This window comes from Parasteatoda tepidariorum, chromosome 6, assembly GCF_043381705.1.
Source record: "Parasteatoda tepidariorum isolate YZ-2023 chromosome 6, CAS_Ptep_4.0, whole genome shotgun sequence".
Classification (NCBI taxonomy): domain Eukaryota; kingdom Metazoa; phylum Arthropoda; class Arachnida; order Araneae; family Theridiidae; genus Parasteatoda; species Parasteatoda tepidariorum.
In genome coordinates, this window is record NC_092209.1 from 42502550 (window position 1) to 42528710 (window position 26161).

At 26.8% G+C, this 26161-nt stretch overlaps 1 protein-coding gene across 1 annotated transcript in view; it reads right to left on the reverse strand.

The window, feature by feature from the left end:
* Window positions 1-26161, reverse strand: part of LOC107440889 (uncharacterized transmembrane protein DDB_G0289901) — a 113936-nt gene that overhangs the window by 72311 nt on the left and 15464 nt on the right. Inside the window, exons 4-16 of the mRNA XM_071182269.1 lie at window positions 23670-23762; window positions 20133-20159; window positions 18842-18871; window positions 18642-18665; window positions 16851-16880; window positions 16753-16776; window positions 12418-12441; window positions 9089-9121; window positions 5729-5755; window positions 4695-4748; window positions 2092-2124; window positions 1306-1335; window positions 134-202 (exon numbers count right to left, since the gene is read on the reverse strand). Of these exons, the coding sequence (XP_071038370.1) occupies window positions 134-202; window positions 1306-1335; window positions 2092-2124; window positions 4695-4748; window positions 5729-5755; window positions 9089-9121; window positions 12418-12441; window positions 16753-16776; window positions 16851-16880; window positions 18642-18665; window positions 18842-18871; window positions 20133-20159; window positions 23670-23762 (498 nt within the window). The remainder of the gene's footprint in view (window positions 1-133; window positions 203-1305; window positions 1336-2091; window positions 2125-4694; window positions 4749-5728; window positions 5756-9088; window positions 9122-12417; window positions 12442-16752; window positions 16777-16850; window positions 16881-18641; window positions 18666-18841; window positions 18872-20132; window positions 20160-23669; window positions 23763-26161) is intronic.

Sequence of the window (26161 nt, forward strand, 5' to 3'; positions counted from 1 at the left end):
ACATGATACATTGTCTTTTATCGAAACTTAATTTTCAGTAGGATTTATCTATATGTCATAAAACTGAGTTATTTAATATATTTCAAATTCCTTACACATTTATTTTACAAAACTTTTAGCACTATACTTTTACCTCCATTATCATTATCAGTTCCGCCGCCTTTGTTTCCACCACCCCAATTTCCTAGCCACCATTTTGATCCTGTAATTAATACTTTATTATTTTAAAATTGTATAAAATGATGAAATAAAACTTATTTTTCAATAAATAATAATAAAAACTAATTTACTTACATTATAGTAATTTAAAATACTTTTACTATTGAGATACGCTGTCACTATGTTCGTTTATTAGTTATATTTTATATAAAAAATATAATGATATAATTATATAATAATGTAATATAATAATATAATAATAACATTTTATAATAATATGCAATATATAGTCCACATNTATATATTGTTTTGTTTTGTTTTGTTTTACTCGATTAACCTAATGATTGCTACCTAAACAATTAATGTAAATGACGGCAATGCATGAAAAGAAGACAATTTATTTCTGTGTACTATTTTATTTATGTTTTGGTTGCAGTTTTGAGAATGTTTATACTTTTTCTGATCTTATTCCTAATTTGAAAATAACAAAATGGCAAAAATGTACAATAATAGACTTTAATTACTGAAAATATCTAGATTTTATATATTTAAAAAATTTTATGCTTGGTCACTGAAGTAAATTCCCAATTCTAAATTCTATTTAAAGCTTTTCTGTATTAATAATTAACTTTTAGTATAAATGCCGCGTACTCTCTTCGGTGAAAAATATTTAACTACTTTTATGTTTATAGTAAATAAATATCAAATTAGAAAGTCAAACAAAAGTATGTAAAATTATAATGTTATATATTTAAATAAAATTGCAATGACATTTACACGAAATTATTAGGTTTAAATTTTGTCGATTAAAGTGGGAAACTAAAATTATAAAACTTATTTTCATTTTTCATGAATTAATACATTAAAAATGTTGGAATATTTTAATTGAATAATTTTTTATTTTGGAGAAAAAATTTGTTTAAAAAAAAGATTCCTAAGAAGTCATGGGTAAGTGACAGTGCATAATGGATCCATGCCTTTATGCATAGAAAGCATAAATGTATAAGAATACTGTTTATTCAAAACCAATCATTCATTATTTATTCTCATTATAATGAATTTTTTATTTGAAAAAATGCTTTATGAAGAATACTGTATCAATTTCTAAAAAAATGCGCAAGATTATATATGTATACAGCTAAATACCTTGATTTTCACTACCACTAGTTTCTTTTCCTGTAAAATAAAAAAATGATCATAAATTATGCTATTCTTATCTAGACACATGAACCTTTACATCAAAAAAAATATCTCTCGTATTTTAGAGTTTATTTTAGAAAAAAAATTTCATTTTTCATGGTAAAAGAATGAAAATACGAATAAAATACGAAAAAAATGTTTTCTTTTAATTGGAATTTTAGGTTTCATAGATCCCTGTTTTTTTATCATACATATAAGAAAAACTTACATTATTTGATTCAAAACCAAGTTATTTTCGATAATCTTCATTATTGGTGATAATTAGAATAACATATTTATTTTTTTAATTATTTTTGACAGGCTGAAGATGTTTCAAAAATATTTAATTTTTGATTCCTGTCAAAGACTATCAAAGTCATAAGAAAATTGTGATTTTTAGTGTCATAGGTAGACTCTATACTTTGAGTATCTATATTTTTAATTGTTTTTAAACAGCATTATTCAAAACAAACAAATAAAGGAAATGGGAAAATAGAATGTTGAATCGAGGAAAGTTCCAGATATTATTTAAGACACCCATAGTTCCTGGTTGAGCTTAAAAATCTTACTACGATTCGATCCACACTGTAAAAAATCCCGGATCACGGTAAAAAGTATTGGCTCTCTTTACCATTTTTCTTCCATTTCGTCTATTCACGTGAAATCTACTACATGTGTCGAGTATATTATTATATTTTATAAGCTACAAGTTAATCGTGTTTAAATAATTTACAAAAAACAAAAATAATTTACCTCCTCCCCATTTGCCAAACCAGCCAGTGAGACCTGAAAAATAAAATAATCCGAATGATTAAATTAATTTTTCTAAATTGGTTTTGAAAGGCCTATTTATATAATCAATAATAGTCCATTAGGCGAAAGTTTTCAAAAATAATCAGGTATTATTGAACAAGCATAATCTCTACTAATAAGTAGAGAAAAAGTGTCTTATATGAAATGGTTCCTTAATGTATGAATATGCGACACTTATACTGTAATCGAAGGATATGGTGGACTTCACCAAATGAAATCTAAAACTCCTGTGAAGGTTATGTGAGCGTCACCAAATGAAATCTAAAACTCCAGTGAAGGTTATGTGAACTTCACCAAATGAAATCTAAAACTCCTGTGAAGGTTATGTAAACTTAACCAAATGAAATCTAAAGCTCCTGTGAAGGTTATGTGAGCTTAATCAAATGAAATCTACAACTCGTGTGAAGGTTATGTGAACTTAAACAAATGAAATCTAAAACTCCCATGAGGGCTATGTGAACTTCACCAAATGAAATCTAAAACTCCTATGAGGGCTATGTGAACTTCACTAAATGAAATCTAAAACTCCTGTGAAGGTTATGTGAGCTTAACCAAATGAAATCTGAAACTCCAGTGAAGATTATGTGAACTTAAATGAAATCTAAAGCTCCTGTGAAGGTTAATTGAACTTAACCAAATGAAATCTAAAACTCTTGCGAAAGTTATGTGAACTTAACCTAATGAAATCTAAAAATTTTATGAAGATTTTGTGAACTTAACCAAATGAAATCTAAAGCTCTTGTGAAGGTTGTGTGAACTTACCCAAATGACATCGAAAACTCTTGTGAAGGTTATGTGAAGTGAAGGATTTTTAATGAAATACGAATAAATGCTTTATGTTTTTGTTAATAAATTTCTGTCATAATTTTATCTATAAATAAAGGTGGCTTAAAAATATAATAATTAGAGCTTGTATGTTTAATATGCTTTGGGAACCATCTTGGTTCTATTCCATATTAATTCACATTTCAAGAAAAAAAATTCGACATCAGGAAAACTTTAGATATATTCGTTAACAAGAATACGATAAGTCATCAATTGCTGCATTTGTTGTTGGAATCATAGACATAAATTCAATTTCGACAATGCCAAAATTATTCCCACTCCAATCACTTCAGCTCACCTAGATACCTTGGAATCTTGTTTCATTACCATGTTAAAGACATTAGTTCCTCACTACCTCTCCAAAATGAGTGAAAATACATTTTATCCTGATTCGCTTCTCTCATCCACAGTGATTTTTCATCTTTATTTTTGTTTCATTCTCAACAACAGCATTTTTTTCTAGTTTAGTTTACCTTTATTTTCCATTTTTCGTTGGAAACTTAACATTTAGTATTTCAAATTGCTTTTGCTTCTTCTCATGCGCAGCTGGCTGGGCGTGAGAATGGGCATCTATTTTTGTGCGGTTTAAACGTGTCGACTTTTATTACCATCTGCATATTTTTGAAACTAATGAAGTTTTTTTTAAAAAAAGCAGTACTTTTACAATATTTTATTTTATTTTATTTTCAAAATTCAGCCGATTCCTAAGTTTTACCAATCACATTACTTAGGTATAATAATGAACAGCATAAAATTTTTTATGTTCTAATCTCAATTTTAAAAAACCTTTTTACTAATTTAAAAATAAAAATAGTAAACAAAGTTTAAAGAAATGGGTGTATATTTTTTATTATATGCAGTGTAATAAAAATTAGATATCTCTCTAAAAATCTTAAGTTCAGATTTTATCTTAGAGCATTTAGTTTATTTACCTCAGAGATCTTAATTTTTTAAAAACAAATTCAGGTTATCTTTTGCAAACTAAGATTCTATTTAGGAGCTATTACACTGTAAAGAAACTGTTTCATTTACAGAAAAGCTGTCAGATGGTGTGCCTGTATGAAGATATTTATTTCACAGAAAAATATTGTTATTTAAAAACGGATGCTAAGCTTTAAGCAGATAATTCTACAAAAGTACAAAAAAAAAACTGTTAAATTTACGAAAAAAAAAACTGTCAGCTGGTGTGACAGTATAACTGCTGTCAGCTGGTGTGACTGTTTACTTCACAAAAAATACTGTTATTTAAAAACGGATGCTTGTTTTTAGCCGATAAATTTCTTTAAAATTACAACAGAAAAACACTGTTCAATTTACAGAAAAAACTATCTGGTGGTGTTCCAGTATATATTTTACAAAAAATACTGTTATTTAAGAACAGAAACTTGTTTTTTGACGGATCAGTTCTACAAAGTACAAAAGAGCATCTACGTAATTAAGCCTCTAAAAAAGTCTCTATTTATCTAAATTAATAGTAATAGTATCAATACAGTATAGTATCAATTTATCTCAAGTAATGGTATGTAAAATAGTTAAATAATTTAGAAATGAAGTGTGAAATTGCTCCACGTAGTAAAACAAAAAACTAAATTTTTTTTCTTTCCTTTTTTTTTTACTCATTCAATACAAAAACACAATTAAATCCAGTAAAGTTGACTTTACTGTTGAAATCCAGTAAAGTTGAGAAAAGTATTTATTGAGTAAAGTAAATATTTTACCTCCTTTACCTCCTGATCCTTGGTCTTGTTGCTCAGTATCTTTGCTTCCTTTTTCTAAAAATTTAATTAAATAATAAAATTTTAAAACGTAATGATATTAACTTAATGACTAAGAATTTTTAATTCAATTACCTTCTTTTACGACTGTCGATAATCTAATAACATTACGCTTTTATCAAACTATCGATAAAACCATTTTTGCTATTTAAATGTTGACGAATGTTTTTGTTCTAATTACAACAAATAAACATACCTCACTAAGGACTTTTTTTCAGTGTTTTAAGCATGTTAAAGGACATTTCATTTGCATATTACATGCAAGGCAATAATGAACGAAAAAGTATAACCTGGGAATATTTTATGGATGTTACAAAATATTACGTATTAAAATTGTAAAAGATTTTCTAAACGAAAACTAAACACTTGTGATATTATAAGGAATATAGTAGCTTAAGAAATACCACTATCCAACGTTTTAAAAGAAGGAAAGAGGAGTGGTAGATATATAGTTAACGGTATAGATAGCTAATTAACCAGTTGACATAAGAGCACTCAAGTTGAATGTAAAGTCGAGTTAAGTATGAAATATCCATACTGTAAAGAATTCTGAATCAAATTACTGTAAAATATGCTGACACCCTGTAAAATCCATTTTACTGTAAAATAAATTTTTAAGGCAAAATCAATTTTTACGCAAAATTTTATAGCAAAATTTTTACTGCAATATTTATTTTGTAGCAGAGATTGAGATATTCTACTGTAAATATTACTGTAAAAATTACGGTACATTAGATTTTTTGTTCTGTTGAATTTTACGGTAAGAAGTACTGACTGAGTACTGAGTGGCGGAATTTTTAATGTACACAGATATCAGGAGTTATTTTTATTAGTTAATTCAAAATATTCATTGTTATTGAATATCCATTTTTATACCATCAAAAAATGGATATTGATAAAAAAATAATTAATTTTAAATTTATATTAAAAAACAAGATCATTTAAGTACTTATTTTGAATTTTATTAAAAGTCTTACCTTGATATATCTTATAGATGATTTTTCCTAGAAGAATACATGTAGCGTTAATATTTTAAACCACTTTTGCATAACTTTAGGAAAATGTTTTTATATTTCGTATTTTATATAATTATAATTTTTCTAATCAGTAAAATCATTACGGTTCCTTGCTAGAAAAGGAAAAAGAAATATTAAAATTAATTAAAAATTTAAAGCTTCTAGAAAGAAAATATTTCAATTTTGACTTGTAAATAGCTTTCGAACAAAAGTTTTTAAACAAAAGTTTTTAAACCAAAATTTGCTTTGAAATATCATATTTCAACCAAGAAAAGGTTGAAATTTTAGAATTTCTATATCGATAATTTATTATATCAGCAGCTTTTGATATTTTTTACTTTAAAGTAGTATTTTTTCATAAAAATATACAAGAAATATGCAAAAAAGACAGTTTTCCCATTACGAGTTATTTACAGATACAAATGTAATTAAAATAATTATAATATATTTGGGGGAAACAACCAGATTTTTATAAATGTTCTTACTGTTAAATAGTATTTTGTTCAATAAAATAAGATAAATTAACCCAGTTTTCCGAATAGAAATTATTTCACAGAGGCATTTGTAATTTTAAAGTTTTGCTTATTTAGACAAAGCAACATAAAAGTTATAAAATGATTCATAAATAAAATTATTATTTCTTACTTTAATGGATTATATTTTATCATACTTATTATATTTTATTAATTATAATATATTTGGTGGAAACAACCAGATTTTTATAAATGTTCTTACTATTAAATAGTATTTTTTTCAATAAAATAAGATAATTTAACCCAGTTTTCCGATTAGAAATTATTTCACAGAGGCATTTGTAATTTTAAAATTTTGCTTATTTAGGAAAAGCAACCTGGTACTTATAAACTGATTCATTAATAAAATTAATATTTCTTACTTTAATGGATAATATTTTATTAAAATTAGAAAAACCATAACAACTTTTCATTTATAATTCATTTTATAGGGAAATGGAAAATTTAAGACTCTTACGGGAAAAATGACTTAAATAAAATTTCTTTGTTGTTTTTTAGTATTAAATAAAGAATAAGATTTGTTTTATTAGCTTCTATTTGATAATTTATTAATCAAATAAAAATTTCCACTGGTACTTTTGCAATAAGTTGATTAAAAAATTATTGAATAGAAATTGGTATATTTGATGAAACAATAATAGAATTAAAATTTGCAGTCGTCAAAATTATCAAAAAAAAATTTTTAAATTTCATTTCGAGAAAAATGAATATTTTTAAGTTGTTAAAATTAAGAAATTTTTTTTTTGCGTAAAACATTGGAAATTAATTTAGATAAAAACTAATAACACGATTTAAGTAGTAAGATTAAACTTTTCGCTTAGTAATTTAAATTTCTAAAACTCCATTTCATAGTGAGTGGTTTGCGAAGAGGCAATAGAACTTCCACAAAACTAACTGCCAGTCTAATTTTTGGGAAGAATATTTAGCTTACTTCTTACAGCAAATAAATAACAATAAATGAGCTTAATTCTTACAATAAAAAAGATAAATAAATAAAAAATAAAATAGTGATAGAATGTAAATAATAAAATAAATAATCGAAAACCTGTTGTCCAATTAAAAGGAGAATTAGTTTTTAGTTTAATTATAGTTCAGATAAAGAGTTATGTGACGAAAACGATTCTATTTTAACCATGAATGTTTAAAATTTTTGAAAAAACAACAACAACATAATAAGCATTTTCCCTTAACTTCACAATTATCTCAGCTTGAGTTATCTCGGACTGCTAAGTTGAGGGGTTAAAATTTTATTTTTATCATACGCAGTTTCTAAAACATTACGAGTATTATTTAATTTAAAGTTCAAATAAGAAAAAAAAGTACTTTAATTTTATTAATTTCACGTATTTTTTATTAATTTCAAAATGCATTCCAAGAAATCTGTTTTCTTAAATTTTTAAATTCAAATTCAATATATTTTACGAACTCTAGTTATACAACAAATTATAACAAAAAAACTTAGAGTAAATAATAATTTGAGAAAATTATTTGGAACTCGAAAATGACTTCAGAAATAAACTACCGTAAAACTCGTTCATAACTCGTTCGCCCTTAAATTTTTCACTCAAAAATCACAGTAGAATAACCGGTATCCGTCTTTTCTTCCAATTAACCGCAACGTTTACGGTTAGGAACATGTTTTTACTTCTACAGGTTCGAAACCATTAAAAACTGGTACAGTTGAAAAACCTTAAATACAAAACGATACGGTTTTTAACCATTCATAACTATCATGGTTTCAAAACTGTAAATATTGAATATAACTGGGCATTAAAGCTATGCTTTTTTTTAAACGTAAATTAGAGTTAGGGCATTGAAGTTAGATTGTGACTGAGTTGTGTTTTGTCAAGTGACCCGTAGATCATGGCTTGATTAAACTACATAGAGGCATCATCTATCGTAAGCGATGAAAAATACTAGATTTTTTTAATTAAGCTCCTATGTGGTGCTACCATCTATGCGTAAATGAGAGTTTCGTATTCCACTAATCCACGGTCATCAATTGATGCAGGACACTGGAAACTTCTCATGTGTTAAAGGAATCGAAGAATAATTTTGGTATCAACGCTGGGGATCAAACCCCCGTTCTGCTGATCATGACAGTGACATATTAGCTTTTTCGGCTGCAGGAAGAACCCAGTTACAAGGAACTAAGTGGCTTCTTAAGGTGTTCACCGAACATTTATTACTAAAATGTTATTAGATATCCGATGATGGAAAATAAAAATATGAATTCATTATCCTTATCATACGGCTTAGTTCCACCTTCCGGTGAACGTGCGCTCCATTCTCATAGAATGTTGCCCGACTTGGAGCCGAAAAAATCTGGTTGTTTAGCCGTATTAGGTAAAAAAAAAATTTCTCACAGTTAACAGTTTGAATACCGTTTTTTAGCGGTTATTTAACTGTCTTGCTTGAATATTGCAAATTAAAAAGAAAAAAAAATTATTTTATTTAACTATCTTTTCTAAGAGCACTTAATTAAAATAAAGGATAACTTTATTTTACTTTAAAAAAATTGCTTAAATATTTATTCTTATTTTTCCATCATAATGAGCTAACACTTTTACAGTTACTTTTTGTCAATGTAGTCAATATCAATATTACTTTAAATAATAATTAAAGAAAAACTAACAATTCTTCAATGATTTTGTAGAGAGTGTAATTAGAAAACATTTTGAGATATTGTTTGAACTTTAAACTCCTCTTAGGAAACGATTATTTCTGTATATATGAAGTAAAAAAATATATATAATTGAAACTTAAAAGAATAAAGAAAGTAACTTGCCTCCATTTGGTGCCTCTGTATTAATATTGTACTCTGCAACACAAAATATTATAACTTTTATTTAATCCAAAACTAATTTCTTTTAAATGTTATTTATCTTAATTCACTTTAGTTTTGCTAAGACGAAATAGAATAGTAATCAGAATGTTGTGCATATTTCGCAAATTGAAATAAAAACCTTTTTGAAAACATGTAAAATGTTATAAATAAAAATCACATTTTGCGTTTGATTTTCAAAAACTAATTTTTTTGTAAATTCAAGAATAAGAATAAGGGCATCGTGCTAATTGAACTTCATTATATGAGGGGCACTCGAATGAAAACCAACCAGGGGTGCCATCCCCTCTGCAGAGAATCAAAATTGTGATGGCATGTCTTCTGATCATCCTCAGGGATGCTTCCCAGACAGTCGCCAATAGCCCATTGTCCAGCTCTAGTGCGACGTAAATGAACTACAACAACAACTACATTCGAATGAAACCTGGTCACTAGTGTAAAGTAACGGTAACGATTTTATTAACTCACAAATGTAGTTATACACAGTACACATACTAAAAAGTAGTCGCCAAAACTGTTGGCACATTTATCCTATAGCGACACTAGCCGGTCGATTCCATCTTTGAAGAAGCTAGTAGGCTGCCGTCGAATCAATGCCGGGACCTAGTCACACACGTCATCATCCGTTGTGAATCGATGTCAGCAAATAGCTTGTTTAGAGGTCCAAAGACATGAAAGTCACACGGTGAAAGGTCTGAACTCTACAGTGGATCTTCCAGCGTTTCCCACTGAAACTGCTGCAATATCGTCTTCACCGCATTGGACGATAACTTGTGTGACCTCCTTCTCTTCGGCATGCAACTACACTACCGCTATGCAACGTCAAACGTTGCGCATGCGCCAGTCTCTCTACCAATAGATGGTGCCGTCATGCACGCAGTGACATGGCACCCCATTACGTCTAACGCAAAATAAGACGCACTGTCCAGGTTTCATTTGAATGACCCTCATAAGAACTCATTATATGCATAACTTCATAAATGAACTTCTAAAAAAATTATAAAAATCGCTTTTCTAACAAAATCTTTAGGTCATTAAGAGAAAATTTCTAAATTGTATATTTCTAAATAGGTATTTAAAAAAGATTTGTTGTAAAACAAAGGTTAGCTAAGGATTGTGGGACTCATCAAGAGATGATAAATGAGAAGTAATTTGACTCGTTGACGAGACTTATAATGATTCAAGTAGGGGACGACTATAAAAAATTACTAATTAATAAATTAAATTAATTAATAAAAATTAAATTAATTAATTAAAATTATATTAATTAATAAAAATTATATTAATAATAAAAATTATATCAATTCTCTAAAAGTTTCCCTATAAATGACTAAGAATTACTGCTGGAAACATTTAATCTCTCTTTCTTTCTATTTTTTACTAATTTCGATTGACAATAACTTTAAAGCGAACTTATCAATCAACGAAATAAAGATCTCGAATACAGAACAATACATTATATACAACAAAGGATAAATACTTAGTATTTAAAGCGAAACAGCTGAAAATATTACAAGGAAGCACTTAAATTTGAAATAACTTTCGAACAAATAGGAAAAACAGAATAAAAGCTAAGTTCGCAAATAAAAAAGGTTCTTTCAGAACCTCAAATTTTAACTCCTCAGTTATATTTCAGCAGGCTAAAGATCGACTACACTTATTATTTTTTTTACTACAAGTTTAGCAGTTAATAATTTTTGAACGAAATGTCAAATCTTTTTTTTTTTTTACTTCGTTGTGTTTTCCGTTTTTTTTCATACATACTTTCGTAATTTTAAATTTTTAAGTCTTTAGAATCTTGTGGAATAAAGTGAAGTATAACGTAAAGCAAAAAGAAGTGAAAAAAAATTCACAATAAATTTCAATAACTTTGGAAAAATTAGAATTTCGAAAAAAAAAAATCTATGTTTATGTTCATAAATAAATATGCCATCTTCAGTATACCGAATTTAAATTATGTAGCAACTTCTTGGGCCTGTAGAGTGATCTGTATGGTTTTTTTCCTTCTAACTTTACAGTTCACGAACTAATTAAATAATGTTAATTCTTTTTATTCCATTGTACTTCCTGTACAGTTTTCTACATATATTAGTAATTTCAAGTTTCTAAGCCTTTTAGTTTTTGCGCATCAAAATAAAATGTAGATAGAACACCCATAATGTGGTGGCATACGCAGCCTTTAGGACTCTTTAATTAAGAGATAGATAAAGCTAAGAGTAAAAATTGCTGTTTCGAGTTCAATGGAAAGCATTCTTAAAGTATTAAATAGTAAGGAAAAAGAACACAAATTACATAAGCAGTTAATAAATAATTAATGCTCACTTTTACGTATTTTAACATAATATTTTAATATTTAACTAACCTTTCGTTATTTATCCTACCAAATGGTTATATTGCCCAAGTAAATGTTAGATTGCGATTGTCGTAGATATTAAGAAGAAATAAGTAGAATAGTAAAAAATAGAAGAATAAAAAATTATAATAGAATAAATATTGATATTCAAAATTACTAGCTGTTAAAAGTATTTATTAGTTAAATATTTATTGAATAAAAATTTGTTATTTATTTATACGATTATTTTTTATCTGATGTTAAAAATGTTATAAAATTTTTACAAAATAAATCATTATGTTAATGACACCACTAATACAGTGTAGAATAAAAGAATCAGTGACAAAATGATCAATGTTGTTTCTTACGTGCAAATTTTAAAGCTTACTGGCAAAAATAATTTTTTTGTTAATTAACTTTTTAAATTAATTAACTGGTAATAAACTAGTTGTTAATTAAATGGTAAATTTTGTTAATTAACTGGTAAAATTTTTAAATTAAAAAACACGTTTATGACTTGCACGAAATGTACTTAACAAAGATAAACATTATTATGTTTGTTTGAAAAAGAAAACATCATTGTGATAGAGAGGATTTCTATAGAAAAGAAAAAAGTAATTGGTCTTATTCCTGTTCAGAGAGAAATGATATATTTTTGCCTTCGCAACTCACCAAATCCAAAGCACTGTATTGATTTTAGAAATTTTCTAATACTTTATCCAAACAAATAATTTTGCATTTATTTTTCTGAAATGAATTATTTTAGATTTAATTTAATTTAGTATTCAGTAGTTCTCAAAATAGTTTATAACAGTTAACTTAAATTAATGTGGGATACCTATTTGTAAGTATATTTGAGTGAGTAATGATTTACATAATTCTGAAACTAATGGACAGTTTTTCATGTACTTTAGTTTTGATAAATCAATTAAAATCTCACCATCTTCATCATAATACTCATAATCTGAAAGAAAACGCATTGATTATTATCATTATAATTGTAATTTTCACAATAGAAAATTACAAACTCCTACAAAATAACAATTAACATGATGTATTACAAGAAATACAGCAAGAAAAAAAAACTCAATGTCCAGTCATCACATGTTTCTAGCACTCCAATATCTTGTCATTTTGGAGTCTCTTCACAAAGCCGAGCTTTCTATTTAGTTGTTCCTGACCATGACTTCGTCCTTCTCACATAAAGGGCAATTTGGACTTACAAATATACCTATATGGCTCACCAGACAGTCATGGCCTATAGCAAGTTCATATTCTGCGACTGTTTTTTCACTGGATTATTCGAAATTTATCACGGTTTAAGCTGTTTCTTTAACTTGATGAAATACGAGAAGTGAGTAATGTTTTCAGATAGATTTTTAATACAAAGTTCTGCGTTTAAGGTCAAAGAAATAAACATAGTTTATATTTGCAAAAGAACATTTATTATAAAAAAGTAAACGGTTTAATTTGCTGGGAAAATACGTTAACGAATTTTACTTCACTGAAAAACTGTTATTTGAGTAAAAAAAAATACGAAAGATCCATAAATTATGCTAATCACCTCCATGTTAATGAATTTTTTTGACATTACTAAAAAATCTTTGTACTGACTTTGAATTTGACTTTAAAAAAAGATTTTTTTCAAGTTTACATGAAAGGAAAAATCTCTAAGCGTAGTTCTCAAAATTTTATTTCTCGTATGAAAAGAAATCTTAAAAATGTTTTTAAAATTTCACAAAAATATCTGATTACGTTTTATTTGGTTCCAAATAAAAACGTAATTCTTTTTATATACATATTTTTTGAAACATTACGAGTAGGCGTTTAAATTAAAGTTTCCTCTCATACGAAAAATGTTAGCAATCATACACAATTGTTAGCCTTTCAACTGTTAAATGTTTCTTCTTATTCGATAGGCCTTGATTCATGACCATCAAAAATGAAACCTATTTTAGAATGTTACCCAAAATATAGTAACACCTATATAAGCTTTCATAACTCCGAAATTAAAGAAATCATTATGATTACTGTAAAATTAGTATAATAATAGCATCTAATGTACAAAAAATTTGAAATTTTTATACTGATAATCAGTTAGTGAGCAAATTATTGCTAAGAATTTCATTTCTTTCTGTGAATAAATAATTAAATCTTATATTTTGATGTTTTTAAATTAGATTAGAATGTTAATATTCGTATTTTTGAAGTTTCCTTTATCGTATTTATTATTAATTATGCGTGAAATAATCTATAAAAGGCAAAAACAATGTTAGCTTTGCGTTATAAAGATCTTCTACTGTAGTTATTTCACACCTTTTCTTTTAAAATCTATCAAGGTCATTAACAATAATAAGATGTTAAAGTTAATATTAATCAGATGCCGAACGAACTGTGTAGGGGGCAGGGAACTGGCCTTATATCGGAAAGGTTCTGGGTTCGAATCCCGGTTAAGACATGGATGTTCTTTCATTCTCTGAACTATCTGTCACTACTGTGGGAGCAACGTTGGCAGGTCCAATATGGTGCCCTAAAAGAGTGGCCAACAAATATACCCTGTAAATGCCTGAATTGAAAAATGTTAACACAGGTGGACATTGGAAGTAAAAAAAATATATTATTAGTTTTGATAATAAAATGAGGATAAAATTCCGGAAACGAGTGAGTCACTGAAATTCATAGCAATTCGTACTGAAGATAGAGCTTTGTTTCCCCTATGTGTATGTAATATTGATTTTGACGACTTAGTGGATTTTTAATATAGAATTTCCTTCTTGCTTATTACTAAGAAACGTGTTGCTGGACGAAACGCACAGCAGTTGTTGGATTACTAAAACAATTAAAATTGAACACAAATTTCATTAAAAATTAAATGAGACATTATATGCATAGCGATTCCTACTGAAGATAGTGCTTTGTTTCCACTATGTGTATGTAATATTGATTTTGACAATTTAGTAGATTTTTAATATAGAATTTCCTTCTTGCTTATTACTAAGCAACGTGTTGCTGGAAGAAAATTTTGATGGACGAAACGCGAAGCAGTTGTTGGATTGCTTAAACAAAAATTAAACACAAATTTCATTGAAAAATTAAATGAGACATTATATGACTTGTTATGTGTGCCCTTTTTTCAGGTTCTAATAAAATTAACTAATAATTCTTCACTAATAGGCCGATGTTTTTGATTGTATTTCGTGTTTACTGTTTTAGAGTTTTGTTTTAAATAAAGAATTAAATGATTAATGATAATAAAATATTCACAATTAATTTCGTCATGCAAAGTGGGAGATTAATTCCTTAGCAATTTTGTAAGAGAGTATACTCTAAAAAAAGGTTCTAAGTGATATTCATATTGGATGATACTGTATTCAAATTGGATGTTAAAAACTACCTAAAATTGATATCCAGTGGCGTTCAGAATGGGTTTTGAGGTACCCAAACTTGGTTCATGGTAATAACCAAAGAAGGCATTGGTTATGATCCAATTTAGTATGAACCCCAATCGAGTGTCTTCATACCTAACAATCTTTCAACCCAAATTGTTTTTCTTTTTTACCCAATTTAGTTTTTTTTTTCAAAATGGCTACACTTCGATAATCAAAACAGGCAAGAGTCATTATCTAATTTAGTATAAACCCAAATTGGTACCCTCCTACGTAAGAATTTTTCAACCCAAATTGATTTTTATTTTCTTACCCATTTTAATTTTTAATTTTTTTTCCAGGTAATTGGTCGATATGTAAGCTTAATGTAATTTTTACTTATGGCGTATTTTATTATCCTTGATATTTTTTTAAACGAATCATAACACATTTTAAGCAATCACAAAATCCCTTTATCCAAAAAACTTTTATGTAAAAAAATATTTCTTAATCATTTATTATATTTTGATAAAAGTTTTGGAAAAATTTAACTTTAAGGTAAAAAGTAAAAATTCAAATTGTATCAAAGAATGCGATTGTAAATGGCAAAATGAAATATTTGAATAAAATTCGTCGAATAGTTTCTGAGTTATCCTATTTTAAAGAGGCCGTATACATAAAACGTGATTTCTTGTGAACTATTTAACCGATTTCGTCCAAATATTGTTTTTTTTAATTTAAATTTACATACTTTAAAATTATGCAAAAATTTGTATACGTTAAAATTCTTGTTAACTTAATCCTTATTAAATGCAATAATGGAAAATAATAAGTAATTATTAAAAATTATGTTTTTATGGAACTATCTTTGGAGGATTGAATTGTCAAGATCATTAGATGAAGTAAAAAGTAAAATTAACATAAAAGGGCGAACCGATTGTCCCATCTTCTAACTGAATTATTAAAACCACATTTTCTCGATCATATAATCAAATCACGTCATATAATCAAATTATTCGAAAAAAAAGCATGTTTATACAGAGAGTTTGTTTTGTCTGACTTCGTTATTTAAAATATCATCTGCATGCATCAATTAACTATTTAAAGGTCTGGTTTCTTAAGGACAGGTCGGCGTCAGCTGGAAATCAGCGCTAACTTCTGATTGGTCCATTTGTGAGTTCGACAGTATACGTCATTGAATGCTCATCTTGAACTACAATTGCCGTCCAATTCAACTGCAGTTGGATTACAGCGTAACGTTAACGACAGAAGCAATGGCGGACAACATCCAACAGCAGATTGAAATCAGCCAAGATTTTGATTTTAACATTAAGCATAGCTTCTTCATTAAACATAGCACTCTTCATTTAGCTCAGCTATAATGTGTTTTTTCTAGGACAAAGTCATTATTAGTTCTCTAAAGCACTGGTCGACAATAACAAAATCAATACAAATTCAAAATAAATATTTGTTTACGTTATTAACGCATGCGCAGTGGGAGATAATGTCTGCTCTGAACCGACTGCTCACGCTGAGCTAACAAAAAAGTATTTTTTTGGCGTCAGAGGTACGTCAACTTCGCTGACGCCCAGATAAGGCGCTTGTCCTAAGAAACCGGGCCTTGCGCTAACAAACCAGTATTTTGTTGGCGTCAGGGTAACGTCAACTTAACGCTGACGCCCAGATAAGGCGTTTGTCCTAAGAAACCAGGCCTTTAGGTTTAGCCCTTGAACAGTTTAGATTGATCATTAGTATGTGAAAATCTGATCATTAGATCAAAGGTTATTCAGGGAAATGACATTGTTCGAACGAAAAGTTTTTTTGACAAACTAAATCTAGTTTTTGAAAAACGCCATTATTAATACCAATAGTTTTAATAGAGATTTATATAGGAGTGATTATTGCCTTACTATATGATCCTTCTCCATAAGCATCTAAAAAGTAGAAAAGACATTGTTAAAAATGCATTTATTAAAGAAATTCGCGTTAAATAATTTGAAGTACTTACTGCCTTCTACTTTATCATAGATTTGCCCATCTGAAAATCAATAGATTAACTATTAAAAGAAATATATATTTGTGTGCGATGTTTTCTGAATTAATTGTAATAATGCAAATTTTACGTTGAGCTTATTTTAAATTCATTAAGTAGGTGCGCCTTTTTTTTCTTCAGATTAATGAATTTTTAATGTATGTGAATATTTTCACCTAATGAAAGTTAGGTAAAATAAAATATTAGTTGTCGCCAGCATATTTGTGTAATATTTTCGGAATTAATTCGTGAATTTTTCGTAGTATCCTGTGTAACTTAAAATAACATGTTTGTAGAGAAGCTTAATTCAAAAATAAAGATATGAAGTTCGAATGTTTCAGTCAGTTTTAAGATACAAGTTTTAACATGATTTTAAAGAAATTCATTTTGCGCAGCAAAATACAAAATTTGAGCAAAATCGGTTTAATAGTTCCAGGAAAATGAAATTTTTAAAAAAAAGGACTTTTTAAGATTCAATTTCTCAGAAACTATTCAACCGATTTCGCTCAAATTTTGTATTTTGCTGCGCAAAATTACATTCTTTAAAATTATGAAAAATTTGTATACCTTACGCTTCAAAATCTTTTCAACTATTATTAAATAAAATAATTTAAAAAAAAATTTATTGCAGGAAATTATCTTTGGATAAACGAATTATATGATTATGTTCAAAAAATATTTCAATTCGCTTAAAAAGTTCTCGACATATGGCAAAATACACAAAATATAGAACTAACATTAAGGGTTCTAAACTTTGTTGCGTTCTCCTGCCTTAAAAATATTCGTTTCCTAAAAAATATCATCTATCAATCATGCCACAATGGCATGGATGTGGGTGCATTGGCACTACCTCTTGTTGACGCACATTGTTTCAATACCAATGCATATGTTTTATTAAATAATTATTTAATTTTGTATTGTCTTGTATTTATTTTGGTGTTTATTTCTACAGAACTATCCGGATCTGCAGAACAAATTGAATTGTTAAGTTAAACTTGTTCGCCATCCTTGAAGCCATGTTTGAGATTTATTCAAGTCTTTAAAGATATTCTTTATCATTCATGCAGCAATCGCATGAATCTGGGGGAACTGGCACTACCTCTTGTTGGCAGACATTGTTTCAATGCCAATGCGTAAATTTTAATAAATGATTAATTCATTTTGCCATGCCCTTTAGTTGTTTTTGGATTTATTTCGACAAAGCAATACGTATTATACCATTTAGTTTTCAAATTGCGAATCAAACGTTTAATATATAAAATATAAATCTAATTTTAAAAAATACTGTAATAACTTTAGAATGATAATAATTTTTAGTCTTTCTTCCAGTTCGTGTTATTTATGTTCTGTGCTGTACAGAATGATATCTATAAGTGGATTGAGTCTCTTTCGAAAGATATGAAGAGAATTTCGTAAAAAAAACGCATATAAAATGAATGCCATTATTATATAAGACACTAAGACGCAACACTTGCTGTTCGAAAGTATACGATTTCTGTCTATAGAAAACAAAAAATTGTTTTTAATTGAAATAATATTGATTAAAGGCTCTTTTATATATATATATAATAGTGCTTTGTTTCCACTATGTGTATGTAATATTGATTTTGACGACTTAGTGGATNTTTTATTTTTTTTTTTTTTATTTTGAGCAATTTAGAAAAATTTATGATGCCAGTTCATATTACAATTTTATAGCAACATTTACATAAAAAAATTCTTGTATGCGTCAAAAATTACTTTTATGCAATTATAAAAATATATTACTTTGCTCCTCTACGACAGCAGATCCTGAAAATATAAGGAATAATTCTAAGTATATTCCCGACATTATACCTATCGATTCATATATAATTAGATTATTTCGTATGTATAGTATCGATATAATAAACGTAATAAATTAATATTAAAATATAATTTGCTGAAAATTATTAATTGAATACTCTAGAGTAATAACTGTTTATTACCATCTCCTTCACTTTCAGCTTTAACTTGCCCTATAAAAGAAAAGAACAATTTATTTAGTATCGATATAATTTTAATATATAAGAGTAAAATATTTCATGATTTATTTAAATTTACTAAAAGTTATGAATGCCACCAATAAATATGTAAATTTGATTTATTAATTAAAATATGTTTAGAATATATAAAGTCTGAATTAATTTCAAATAGTAAATGACACTATTACTGAAACTTACAAACAATTTGAAGCGTTCTTTTTTTAAAAGTGATTTGCGCTTGTTCTTATTATTCTATTTAATACAGACTTTTGCTCTTATGATATATAACATAGATTTAAATATTTGTCGAAACTCTTTTTTCAGGAACTAAAACTAAAATAAAACATATTGGTTAGGAAGGAAAAACATATTGGTCAGTAAGGAAAAAATAAAACATATTGGTTAAGCATGTATTAAATATCATAAATTTATTGAAAAGTACAGTATTGAGCTCCAAATACAAATAAAAATAGTTATCTTATCAAAATAAAATTTTATTTTACAAGTTTATAATAAGGAAAAAAAAGGAATTAGTGCTATAGAGAAGATAGGAACTACGCACATCTTTCATAAAATTACTCGTAGAAGTAGTAGTGGTAAAATTAGAAACTATCAACCACTTCGTAGAGATAATTAAGGAATTTATCATTTGCCTATAAATCACCGTAAATTATTGCCAAGGTCTTTTTTCCTAATCTTAATCCTTAAATGTATGCTATTGGGGAAAGGGTAAGTAATAACTTTTTAAAAAGACAAAACAGTGCTTCATATATGTAAAGGTTTTCAAATTTTGTTTAAAGGATTTAAGCAGTTATAGAGATATTTCATAAAAGTAGAATTGATTTCCACTAGAGGAACAAGCCTGATCAGAAAATGTTATCAGTGATTATACTTATTGAATGAAGAATTTATTGTAATTTCTATTTAATTTATAAATTATGTTAAGCTTTTATTTTCTCTACTAAACGACAATTTTCAAGCATCTGAAGCTCTTATAAACAAATAACAGAGCTATTATTACACACAACATGTTAGTTTACTAATCAAAATCATAAAAATCATCATAATTTTAATTTTTAAATAATTTAATTAATTTAATTTTTTGATTTTAGTACGACATATATTTTTTTTCTTTTAATTCTACTTCAACAATATCCAACTTAGCTATTCAAGAAAACATTTTTTGATAAATTAAAACCAAAGCAGTTAAAATTTATAGCTCTTTCAAAATTAAATTTCCTCTAAAAATTCTTACCTTTTTTTTCACCATAAACTAGAATAACTGTAAAATAAAATTCTTTATAAGATTCTTTGAAATAAAATTCATTATAATAAGATTGTAACTTACATCTAAAACTTTTATAACACTTTATTTTTGTTTAAATTAAAATAATTCGTAATTCGCTCAATTCAGGGTGATTTAAAATGTTACCTATTTGTGGTTTTCGATAATTTCAACTTTTATCTAATTTGATGAAAATTTAACCACGTATTCAGGGTTTTCATTGAATTTGTTTAACAATATAGTGACGCATCAAAAATAATTGAACTACAATTAAATTATAACGTAATTAAATTATGAAAAGAAAATAACTTAATTCATGTGTCTATAAAGCTTTATAAAATTATGATAACTATAAATCTATAGAAATTATGTTCCTTTCCAGCAGAATTTTTTTTTATACATATTGTTTATAAAATGCCGGCATTTGTGTACTATAAATGGAGTAATAATTTAAGTTAATCTTTTAAGCAATCAATAATTTACTAATGTAATCAAATAATTCAATGGAATTTTATTAGTAATACACAAAATGCTGAATTTTAAGTTCAGTCGGTTAAAATTGTTTTGATGAAACGCAATGTAAAACTCTAAAATTTAATTCCTTATCATTTCAGTATATATATATATATATATTANTATATATATATATATATATATATATATATATATATATATATATATATATATATATATATATATATATATATATATATATATATATATATATATATATATATATATATATATATATATATATATATATATATATATATATATATATATATATATATATATATATATATATATATATATATATATATATATATATATATATATATATATATATATATATATATATATATATATATATATATATATATATATATATATATATATATATATATATATATATATATATATATATATATATATATATATATATATATATATATATATATATATATATATATATATATATATATATATATATATATATATATATATATATATATATATATATATATATATATATATATATATATATATATATATATATATATATATATATATATATATATATATATATATATATATATATATATATATATATATATATATATATATATATATATATATATATATATATATATATATATATATATATATATATATATATATATATATATATATATATATATATATATATATATATATATATATATATATATATATATATATATATATATATATATATATATATATATATATATATATATATATATATATATATATATATATATATATATATATATATATATATATATATATATATATATATATATATATATATATATATATATATATATATAGTGTGTGTGTATAACCGAAATACAAACTTTAATTGAGTGATAGATTAGAATTTGCAATAATAATTTACTGTTATATTTTGAAAAGTACAATCTTTAAACTTGACTTTTTACGAAATTCTAAACTTTTACTTAATTATTAAAAACTATAAATGCATCGTAATCATGCTTGCACCTAAGTTCAAGCTTGCACCTAAGCGTAATCATGCTTGTATCTAAAACAACATTTTGTCATAGAAGTTTCTACTCTGGCCGCAGCTCGAAATGCGTGTTAATGAAAATGGTCACAGTTGAAAAAAAACTAAATAAGGAAAATAAATACACGGAAGATGCAAGGAACCTAAATGTTCTATCAAATTTAATAACTAAACAAGGAGTTTCGAATTTACTTTTCCTTCATTTTTAAACACTTAACTAAACAATACGGGCCAATTCTGGACGTGATTTTCTGATCTGGCTTCTTTAACGACGCATTATCCTATTGGTATTTTCTCAAATAAAAGGAAAACTTGAATCTTGACTTTTTCTTATTTCAGGTAGCAAATTTAAAAAAAAAATAAAAGCTTGTATTATAACTGGAACCAACTGCGAACAAGAGAAAAATATTTAAAAAAGAGAGAAAACCGTTAAAGGTTATTGGATTATTTTTATTTAATTTTATCACCGTCATTGAACAGTTGACCGAATTTTGAGTTTACTACTACCAATGACAAGCTTAACCCCGTCCCGCCCCCGTAAGGGGGCATCCGGGGACACTCCGAAAGTTCGAAACGAGCGCAGCAGTTCAATTACATGAGCAAACATATTCAAAATTTTCAAATCAGAGTTATAACAAATAGTACTACTACCAATGTTTTACTACTACCAATGTTCAACTCCATAGCCTTGTAATTTTGAACCCAATCCAGAAGACAAGGCAATTCTGGGAATAAGTATTGGGAGAAATTTGCCTTCGTGGAGGACTTTTTGATGGAACTAACCCGCATTTGCGTTACATGAAATGCGAGAATATGAAATACCACGCATTACATGGAATACCACGCGAGTTTCCCTTGGTTAACCTAGAGTGCCTTGAAGGCTAGGCACTCTAGGTTAACCTGACGGCAAGGAAGTAATGTGTTCGGGTAAGTCGGGTGTGAAATTCGTATGAATCAACCATCCTGGGATTTGTACACAGTTGACCTCATTAGAAGGCAAGCGCTCTATTACTTGGGCCTTCCAGGCTCTAAGGTTGTTGGATTGTAAATTAGCGTCCCGGATTCCGGGTTAGGGGTGGTTAGGTAAGTTACAAATGCGATTTTTGAGGTATCTCTTTGTATTCAAAACGCTAAACGATGGAGTGGCTTAAAAAAAGTTAAATTCATACAATGTAAGTTTAATACCACTGCTTTATTACTTTTTAATTATATGACCCGTAACAATCCTGTAAATGAGAACTGTAGATTATAAACCTATTTCCAAAAAAGACTAATTAAAAAAAATTCACTAAGTGATTTAGGCAACAATGAACTACAACATATTAGCAGGTACATATAATTAAAACATATATTATTAGTTGGACAACATAGTTGGACAGCAAAAACTAAAAAGACCATTATTATTAGTTGTATTATTATTAGTTGGTTTATTAGTTATATATGTTATATATTATTAGTAATTGGTTTCATTAGTTTATTATTTAAATGAAGAACAGTTTTTATAAGAGAAAGTGAAAAATCCAAATCAAATGCTACGTCCATTTTTTAAACACGCATTTTGAAGTGTGTCCATTTTCCTAGACACGTATTTTTAACTATATTGATTTTCTTAAGCACTTATTTTCTTAAACACGCATTTTCTCCACCGTCCATTTTTTAACATGCATTTTGAGTTGTGTCCATTTTTTAATCACTTACATATTTTTGAGCCGTGTCCATTTTTAAGTACTTGTTTTGAGCTCAGTCCAAACTGAAAACTCATGGACGATCAGTAATAATGTTTAATGGTATATAGTAATTTTTTGTTTCCCTATATAATATTTTGTAAAAGTAATCCACAGGATATTTTTTATAAAATGTATTGTAGTAGATTATATGCAAAGGATGAAAGAAATATTATGAAGGGATATAGAGAAAAGAGTGAAATAAAATTGACGTTTTACTTGGTTTTGGTTGAGGTTGAGGTTCCTTCTGTTCTTTTTCTGTACCGTCATTATCTTTCCAGATAAATTTAAAGTTATTAATACTGGGCCCAGCTGAAAATAAAAAGTAAAAACTATTTAACTTAATAGAAATAAATATGAAATTTTACGACATATTGTAACAGATTCATATTTCTAGTATGTCACATGGCAGCAAGAACTATTTCTAAACTGTTTTTATTGAATGTCACTTGGCAACAAGAATGATTTAGTGCGAGTAGTCCTCCAGCTCCTGAACTGTCATAATCTCCAACTTTAAGTTTCGAAAATGTTGTTGCGTATACTTTTTCGTTTAAGTGTTGCTTTTTTATTATGCACAGTGTAACAAAAAAAAACCTGACCAACCTGAATAACTTTTGATCTAATGATCGGATCTTCATGTTCTAGGGCGATATCTTAATGGTTCGAGGCCGTGACCTCGATTATACTAATTATTTAGTGCAGACGATATTTAAAGTTACGAAATCAGATACAAAAACATACTTTCTCTGAATAAACATGTCTTTTTCTCAACGAATTCTGATTAAAATATAAGGGGCGGTAGCTGCAATCTAGGAAATAAGGTCCAAATACTTTAGTCAGGAGAGCAATCCAAAGTTAGGACTCCCTACTGTTAATTTTACTTTTTGAGTTTTTCGCCATATCTGAAAACTTTTTAAGGAAATTGAAAATTTTTTGAACACAATTGTAAAATTTATTTATCCAAAGATAATTCCATGCAAAAAATAAATTTTAGTAAATATTTATTATTTTATTTAATAATAATCGAAAAAAATCTGAATTTACAATGTTTCGCATCATTTTAAAATGGCTAATTTTTCATGGCAAATTACAAATTACAATTTTCGGTTGAATAGTTCCTGATGAATCGAGTTTTCAATATATGACTTTCTGAAAATTCTCAGAAACTATTCAACCAATTTCGCTCAAAATTTGCATTTTGCCATGTAAATAAGCTACTTTAAAATGAAGAAAAAAAATTGTGTACCCTATAATTCAAAATTTTCGACTATTATTAAATAAAATAATAAAAAATAATGAATATTTACTAAAATAAATTGTTTGTGTGAAATAATATTTTGATTATCAAATTTTATATTTGTGTGCAAATTTTTTTCAATTTACTTAAAAAGTTCCCGATTTATGATGAAATATACAAAAATTATATTTAAGATTAAGGGGTCAAAACTTTGGACCGCTCTACTGACCAAATTATGGACCATATTTTCCAGATTGCGACTACCCCCCATATTTTAAGGGTCAGAAAACTGAATCCGTCGGAAAAAAACGATTCGTTTATTTATAGAAAGTGCGTTTTTGTGTCTGATTTCGTAACTTAAAATATCGTCTGCATTATTTAATTATTATATTTAAAGTCTTCCCTTCAAACCATTAAGATTAAGTCCTTGAATGTGAAGATCCGATCATTAGTTTAAAAGTTATTCAGGGTGGTATTTTTCTATTTTGCACACTATACCTGTTCTTTGCTTATTCATTTCATTTGTTTTAGTTAATTATCTCAATCGGATCTGGATTTTTCATTCTGGAAATTTTACAATATGATGCATAATTTTGAATACATTTCTGGAAAATATATTTTATTTTATTTAAAAATAAAATTTAGCTAATAGAGTTCTAATTTTTTAAGCACAATGATTTTAAAAATAAACATATATAATTAATATTGGTTAAACTTTAGCCTTTTTTGCGAAACAATGGCTATAGTTACTAACTTGACCGACAGACATTCGCCGATGTTCCAGATCTTATGGAAGATAAAAAATACAGAAAAGGATACAATTTGTGTGATATTTACTCAATAAAATATAATACAGAGCATATGACTGTATAACCTAATCAAAATTTCTAAGTTGAATCAACATTTTAGATGAACAGAAATGCATTTTTTTAATCATTATTGTGTTAATTGGAACGAAGCTTCAAAATATAATCTTTATTTCGTTGTCTAATTTTGTTTTAGTTTGTTTTGTTTCATTTTCTTACCATGAAAATGATATCTCAATATTTTTGCTTCATATGGAGCGCTTATGTCGTAAACTTTAATATTCCTTTAAGTTGCATCACTTAAGTTAAAGAAAGGTTTCAGCTAATGTTACAGAAAAATTGAAATTTCGACATTTTCTGATTTATTTAGAAAATAAAGCTTTTGTGATTTTTAAACGTTTTGTTCATCGACTTAAACCGTTATGGAATATTTTTAAAACATAACTCTGATAACTCCCTCAATAAAGCTGTAGGTTGTTTTGGCCACAATTTAGATGTTATTTTGCATATTGTTACATAGCAGTTATGAAGGGGAAATGCTTTCATCTGTGTTAATTACTAGTTAATTTATCGCGAACAGATTGAGAAGGCTTCTGTGGAGTACAAATTGGAAGTTAAGTTAGTGATTCACATACAGTAGGACAGTGATTCTCAACCGCTGTGCCACG